Source organism: Zosterops lateralis, assembly GCF_965231275.1.
Source record: "Zosterops lateralis genome assembly, chromosome: 4".
Taxonomy (NCBI): Eukaryota; Metazoa; Chordata; class Aves; order Passeriformes; family Zosteropidae; genus Zosterops; species Zosterops lateralis.
This window is the reverse complement of record NC_139765.1, coordinates 20684866-20692680: the sequence shown is the minus strand read 5'-3', so window position 1 is coordinate 20692680 and position 7815 is coordinate 20684866. Positions and strand designations below refer to the sequence as shown.

Below are 7815 nucleotides of genomic sequence, written 5' to 3'. Positions count from 1 at the left end.
AATGCAATGCAGGCTTACTCACAGAATTACCAGCAGCAACACCACATTTCCAGAAATCTCAAAACTGAGTCAAAGGGAGAGACAGGTAGAATCTCTTACCAGAGAAACACAAAGGAAACAAGAAAAGCCAAGAAACAACGGAACCCAATCAGACATTTGGACCTCTACCTTATTGTCCTCTTCTTTCTTGGGTAAGAAATACAAACACTGCACAGCCAGAAATGAGTGCATTGGCTCTGGATCTGAACTGTCCAGGCAATTAAACCTCTATTTTTGAGTCTGGCAAACAGCCTCTGCAAAAGAAACAGCCCTCAGAGAAACAAAATAGTCATTAGAAAATGGAGCTGTCCATTTTCATTGTCAAATGTAAAGGGTAAAGAACAAGACCTGTGACCGCATGGACACAGGAGCTTAAAGTGTACAAATGTTGAGAATAGTCTTCTAGAAAGGAGCAGAGTATTTCTATACCAAGTAATTTTTATAAGATGCCCAAAACACAAACCTGCTCCTTTATCTAAATTTTAAAATCTAGATTAAAAATTTAGTTTTTTAGGTGGCAGTTCATATTTTCTTCCTTTACCCTTTTTCTATTTTTTCCTGAAAAGTTACTACTCCTGCAATCAGAGCTGTCCTGTTTGTTATCAATTAAAAGTGAAAAAAGACACAGGCAGGATTAATCACATTTTTTAAAAAAGGAAATTTATAGACACATTTTGAGGTATTTGATCAGTATTTGTTCGTATTTTTACATGAGTATTTTTTCAGGTGTTCAGTCAACATGACATGAAGGAAAAAAAGATACAAAATCATTTCAACACAAGGCCAAAAAAGCAAAAGCTTGAAAGGTGTGTGGAAAGTGGATGGGTAAGAAGTTTACCCCATATTCAGAATGGTATTTAAGCCTTGGGGAAAGTCATATTTTGAAACAAATTGGAGAGAAATTCTCATTTTCAGTAGATGCAATCCAAATTAAAGACATTCCATAGATTTTGAGGCATTAATTTTAAAAGCTGTGTCCTTTGAAAAAGTAATACAATATCCTAAACAAAAGGAGAAATACCTACATTTTCATGCAGATGTAAACCACTATATTCAACATTTCCCTTTGTGTACATACCAGTGTCTAACCACTACAGGTTATATTTCTAAGTCTATAATTTCTGACCTGCCAAAGACACAATCAAGACTATTTTGTCCATGAAATCAGATTTCAGAAAAGTAGGGAAAAGGCTTTCATTTTTTCAGTATCTTGAGTGAAGCTTTGATTTTGAAGGTGCAGTTTTACAGAATTCTGTTTCCCTCTTCCTAGCATTGACTGGAATGAGTGTCCAGCTTTTTTCCAGAAAATTATCCTTAGAATAATCACCAAATAGCCAGTGTCCAGAGTATGAGCTGTTTCTTTCACTTTAGAAGATGCTTTAAAAGAAATTAATTTCCAAATATAGCCTTTTTTTTATTTGAAAAATTGTTGTTTCATAAATAGAAGTATTTTTGTGAGTTTTCTGAAATATTTAGGGAAAGATATTTTATCTAAATCTTACCTTCCCCAGTCCAAATGTTTGCAGTGCAGAGCATCTCAGGTTAGCAGTCAGGAAAAACAGACAGTAATACTCACTGGAAAAAGCAGGAGAAAGGGGAAGGGAATTTCCTGAAATGGATTTATCTGGTTTTACTGTCTCAAGTGAAAGCAAAAGAAAATAGAACAGAACAAAAGCTGAATGAAAAGTACAATGTAAATGTTGCTCCAGTTTAGCAGTCCAAAGGAAGCTTAATAACACAGCTGAAACAACCTGAGAGATAATCTGTTTTTTTACAAATCACATTTAAGTTTTATACAGCAAACATTTAAAATCTTTTGAAGATTGAAAATACCTTTCTTTTGCCTTCCCTATCTGTTTTTCCTTTCCCCGATATTAATTTTCATCTGTAGAAAATTCCTCAGGGTTTGGAATTGTTTTTCAGCAAAACTTGAAACTTTCTGTGTCCAGAGAGGAGACCTAGCTGCCCATCTCCTCAAATTCACTGTAGGGGGATGACACTGAAGAGGTTTTGGACTCTCCATCACTGTTGCACTCCTGTGGGGAAGCCAGACTGGGAGTTCCTGGGCACTCCTTGGCAGGGAGTGCTTCCTCGCTGGTAGAGCCTAAGGGATGGCAGTCCAGCAAGCTCTGAAGGTGTTTGATATAGCTTATTGCAGCTCTCAGGGTCTCCACTTTGCTGAGCCGCTTGTCAGCGAATTCCTTGGGCAGGTGCTCCCTGAGGCGCATGTAGCCCTCGTTCACATAGCGCACCCGCTGCCTCTCCCTCTCATTCCTCTTCCGAATGAAGGCAGGCTCAAAGGAATAGTCATAGATGCCCATGTAACCAGGAAATGGGATGTAGGAGATGCGCCCTGTGTGCCCACTATAGACTTGCTCCCAATAAGATGGGTCCAGGTGGAAGGGAACCCCAAAGGGCTCTCTCAGGGGTACCCCATGAGGGTGCATGTGGCTGTTAGCCAGGGACACAGCTCCTGGAAATGCAATCTTCTTCAACAGTTTATCATTGTCTTTAGTGCTGTCCATGCTTCTTTTTTTCCTCACGATTGCAGTGTTAGTTCCTGAATTTGGCTTCCAAAGTATTATTCCAACATTTGTATAGGTACCTTGCCACACAGGCTGCAGTTTCCTCCTGTGGTGTATAAAAGCTCAAATCTCAAAGCAAGGCTAACAACTCATTAGGTCCACACTATGCCTGGAAAGCCTTGTTGTTTTTATAGGTGTAGGAAGCCAGTTAAAGTACAGGCAGGTTTTGAGGACCATCACTCCACAATTTAAGCCCTTCTTTTCCTGTGATCTTCACATTTCAAAAGATAATAAGAGGGTTCCTGTGTATTCCTTTTCTCTCCACTTGAAATTATGACCATAAGAGTTAATGTCAAACATAAATAATCTTCCAGGCTCTAAACACTTCTTATGAATTGTAATCCATGATATCATTTGATATAATTGTCTCCAAAAGATGGGTAATTTGCAAAGTTTACAGGGATCTTCAAAGTTTTGGCAGAACTCCTCACTTCCAGGAACCAAGGATCTTCTGACATCTAAAAACTACCCAAAGGCTTTTCACAATGAAATCCAAAAGACAACTGCAAGCTTTGTTGTTTCGGCTGCTCTGGTCTAACTGAACTAGCTCAAAAGCAGATTGCAAAACTTATATGGCATATCTGTAGCTTTCTGGGGAAGCTGAGACATCTTCAAAGGAAAGAGTGCTCTCTTGTGGTTGTAAGTCTTGTCAGATCAAGAATGTACTACATGCAAGCATAAGAGGAAAACTGCCTTCTTCGTCCTAAGAGACATTTTTTCAAGAAGTGTGAGTTTCACAAATTGAACATGAGCATTTTGGGATTTTCAAACAGTTTTCAACATTTTGTTTGTTTCCGTTCATTGTAGGAATGTTCTGGTCATCCCTATGAGAACTTACCTCAGATAAACAAACACAAAGATGATGCCCTGATAGCCCCATGTGTAATTATTACCAGATGTTTACATGGATATTGGCTTAACTTGATGGACCCTACCCACTGCTTTAATCAGGCAGCTGAAAGTCCCTCTTGAGCATGCCAGGTCTGTGCTTGTCTCTTTCAGTTTGCCTGCAGCTTGCCAAAGTAGAGGTGGACAAAAGACAAGGACTTTTAGCAGTAGAAAGTCCTAATGTCCTTGTCTGTGTCTTTCCTCTGAAATACCCTGCTGTGCTAGGATCTTCCTCTGCAGCAACTTGACAGTCTTTGACTTTTCCCATGCTGTTGTTCAAGAGCTCCAAAGTTATAGTTTTTCATTGAAAACACATTTTCACAGTTAACTGAATCTCCTTTTTTTTTGCCACCATCAGAATGTTTGGTCTGGGAGAGCTGTGGGAAGGGACAGACATGAAAAGGTACAGGTACATAGGTTCTATTAAAATTGTTCTTTTGTTCAAAGTGAAAGTTTCTGCCCTGTTCAGTGTTTCATGCTAAACTGCCTCCGAAGTGTCAGTAACTGAAACAACATTCTCCACTCTGAGAAACACATCTATACCTCTGCTGAGTTAGAAACTAGCAGCAATGATGTGAGTAGCATGCATTTTCGAGTCAGCATCTATGTCTCTGCTGGTCTATTCTGCAGCTTCAAAAAAGCAGTGGTAATCTTCAAAGTACAATGAACGTACAGGCAGACGATTCCAGACAGACAGGAGTGAGAACAGTCTTGGACTCTGATTTATGTCAGGGGTAGAATCAGCACCAAAATGGCTCAAAAGCCTGAGGAAAAATTACTGGGGAATACCCCATGGTATGTACCACTCATTTCAGATCAAATAAGTGAGAATCTTTCTGCCCTTAAAAAAAAATCTTTGGAAACAGTTGATCAGGATGGGCTTTTCAATATTACATGCACTCTAAACTTTGTTGTCCAGAAATGTTTTCAGGAATGAATGCTTAAAGGAAAATAGCTCCTTCACTATAGCACTAGGCTAGGCCAGGACTTCTAATTTTCTTAAAACAAGAGGATGTTGACTTCTAAGCAAATACCTGAAGCAGGCAAAGACCATTTAATCTGTGTTATCATTAGATTTAAGACACTGCTCTCTGGCAGTATTCCTGTAAGGAAATGAAAGCATGCCTCTTGCAGGGCTCAGCTGCCAGATAATTTCACAGCTCTCCATGACCTTGCCAGGAGGCTGGCCATGTTCAAAAGGCAGGTTTACCTTTCAGTTCTGTCATGCAAATGCACTGTCCCCTGCTACCAGACCTCTTTTCTATGTTTACTGTAAATGCAGGCCACCAGCACTTCCCAGAGTTGTCAGAATTGCACCTGTGCTAAAGACATCTTCTGACAGAAAAACCCACACTGCTAATCCTTTAGAGAAATACATGAAGAAAAATTACAGGTAAATGTTAATTGTTGACCTGAATTATTGAAACTGATTTCATATTAAATGGACTGTGAAGTCTGAATTTGTTTGTGTGCAAAAGAAATGAGAAAATATGCCACAGGCTTTTGACGCATGTGGTATCTCGTTGACAATCTGATGTCACTCGCTCAGAAAGGGATTTGTCCCTGGGCAGAGAGCCAGAGCAAGGCCAACACATCTTACATCCCACTGCAGGTCCTTGTTGAGAACGTGAGCAGGATTAAAGCAATTTATTGTTCCTGTACTGACTTCTGCACAAAGTCTCAACATGTCTGCACATGTAGACACAGTGAAAGCGGGACTGGACCACCAAAGGGAAAGGCTAATTCTTTTCAATTTTAAGATGACATGAATAATGTTCCTCTTTTAAGATAAGCCTTTGTTCTTCTTTCTTACACTGTTTCTTCATTTAAGTCCTCTTTACACCTTTGTCTGGATGAAGCTTTGACTCCACAATGCAGTATCTGCCATGCTGCCATACAAAGCCAATGGCCTGGTTTGCTTTTCAGGCAGTAAAAATCAGGTGTTCACTGGTTTACAATGGCAGAGCTCGTGTTCTTTATACACATATTGTATATTTAGCTTTTGGTTAGGTTTTTTGTTTTGGCTTCATTGTTGTTTTGTTTTGTTGGTAAATACAAAGTCTAAATAGGAATCCTAGGAGATTCCTTACCCACACCATCATCTGTGGTATTCAAACAGGTTCTCTTCCTTTTCTTATACTTCACTATAAGCACTTAATTACCCAGCCCAAACAAATAGAAAATACGCTTGACATATCTAAAAATAAAACATTTAGGCATCTTCCTTCCAGTTATAACTTAGTTGTGGTTTTAATTGCATATATCCTAACACAATATCTATAAGTATGTAATTTTTGTACAAAAGAACACTCAGCATGTTCCCACTCCCACAGGAACCATAACCATGAATAACACTACTGACATTACACAGTGATTTGAATTACTTTGAATTATTAAAAGAAAAGCTCCTCCTTGACCCCTCCATATCCCTCTGTGTATGAAAAGAAAATCATTGGTGGAAATATTGTAGTAGAAACACAAGAGTAAGCTGAACACATGCAAGTCCACTAACTTCCCAACAGAAGATGTCCTCACTGTTTTGTCTGTGAACGTGTTACTGAGAAAGAAGAAGAAAGTACACCAGGAATTTAAGAAGAAACTTTCACAACACTGTGCATTTCTTACATTGAAACTTTCATAATATTGTGCATTTATCATATTTTACTGTGCTGTAATTATGTCAAATTCTAGTATCTATTATACATAACATAGGCTGTCTAGGCTGCTGCAATTTAATAACAGATACAAACCTATGTAATTAACAGATTCTCTTGTTAACTGCTCTCACAGAATTATAGAAATAACCTTGCATGAGACTGAGGGGCAGGAATACAGGATTGAGTAGGTTTGTGTCTGTCTTGTCTTGTTTCATCCTAAACAATGGGTCATCTCTTTCCAACCCTACATCTAGAAGTGAAAGCTGCATAGACTACTTAGGCTTCATACTGTGACTATCAACAAAATACTGGGCTGCAAAGTACTGACAAGCCAGTAAAAGGTGATGAGAAATTTGGATTTTTGATGGCAGAATGGCTTTTTGCATAATCTTCATTCCAGTGTTATTCTGCTTGGTGTGAGAAAGAACCCAAGGGTAGATTTGCAATAGCAGAAAAGAACTGATAGTACCAAGACATGGGCACGGTCCAGAAAGGACCTTGGCTCACACTGCAGGGAGGGACTGTAGCATGTTTACTCCATCTCTTTCTCCTGTGGTTTCAGTCACCCTCATCTTTCTGTATGTCTCCAGAGTTTGAAGACAACTTGAAAAATAGCTCAGCAATTTGTTCCTCACACAGCAAGTACTGCTATAAATGTCAATAAACCAGGCTTTCAGGAGACATAGTGCAGTTGTCTTATCAAAACATTTCACATAGAATAAAAGCATTTGGTATATTTAAAAAAATCTTTCCTTGCAGAAGAAACAGTTCCCAAATGTGTTTTATCACACTACCTTGGGCATGCAGCATACATCTCTGTAGACAGAGATTAATTTCTCATTCAGTGACACTTCATATTATCACTGGCTTCCTTTGATACTTCTTCTTTTAACTGGTAGTTAAGATATCACTAGTTCAAGGGAATAAAGTGACTACAAAAAAAGCTGGAATCTCAGAGGACTCATGCTTGACAGTGGGGAAAAATACTCTTATCTACGTATGACTACATCCAATCTGGCTCACAGGCTCAAAGTATTACTTTCAGCTCAGACAGTTGAAATAGTGCAAAGATTTCAGTGCCAGGACACTTCTGCTGTAGAATTACAGTATCATAATTGGAATTAAGACAAGCTGAGGGCTTGGGATAACCCAGCATTTCAGGACAGAACTGAGATGTAGTGAGTGTGACTGTGAAGTTTTAAGAATGAGGACTGAAAATGGAAGGTTTCCTGTCATCTCCTATTATGGAATGCAAAGTGAAGAGAGAGACTTTTGGGCTTGTAGTCCATTCACTGTAGGTTCTAAGAAAGATGCAAAGTATTAACATCAACATGTGAATATGTGGGACACACAAAAATGAAGCAGACCTAAAGCCCCCATCACAGGATTAGCAGTCCATAAAAACTTGAGGATTGGTGAGGTCTTTTTTGACTTGCTGAAATAATATTTGGACAAATTGGATAGTCAGTCAGTCATGGTTAGGGTAAGGATTATTTGCCTTAGTGGAGAAGAGGCTGTGGGATACGTGGTAAACTAAATAAGGTCATTATTTTGGTCATGAATGACAGAGACCTGGACTTACTTTGCCTTAATGTACTCCTTTAGATGTTAGATATTTAGACTAAACCCATTATGCAGGTCCCAGT

General features: G+C 38.9%; 1 protein-coding gene across 1 annotated transcript; it reads right to left on the bottom strand.

Annotated features, from left to right (window-relative positions):
* Positions 1-1997: 1997 nt before the first annotated feature.
* Positions 1998-2564, bottom strand: ASCL4 (achaete-scute family bHLH transcription factor 4; the record flags this gene model as incomplete). The annotated part of the gene is made up of 1 exon (XM_083860677.1): positions 1998-2564. The coding sequence occupies one exon, from the start codon at positions 2562-2564 to the stop codon at positions 1998-2000; it is 567 nt and encodes a 188-aa protein (XP_083716803.1).
* Positions 2565-7815: the final 5251 nt, after the last annotated feature.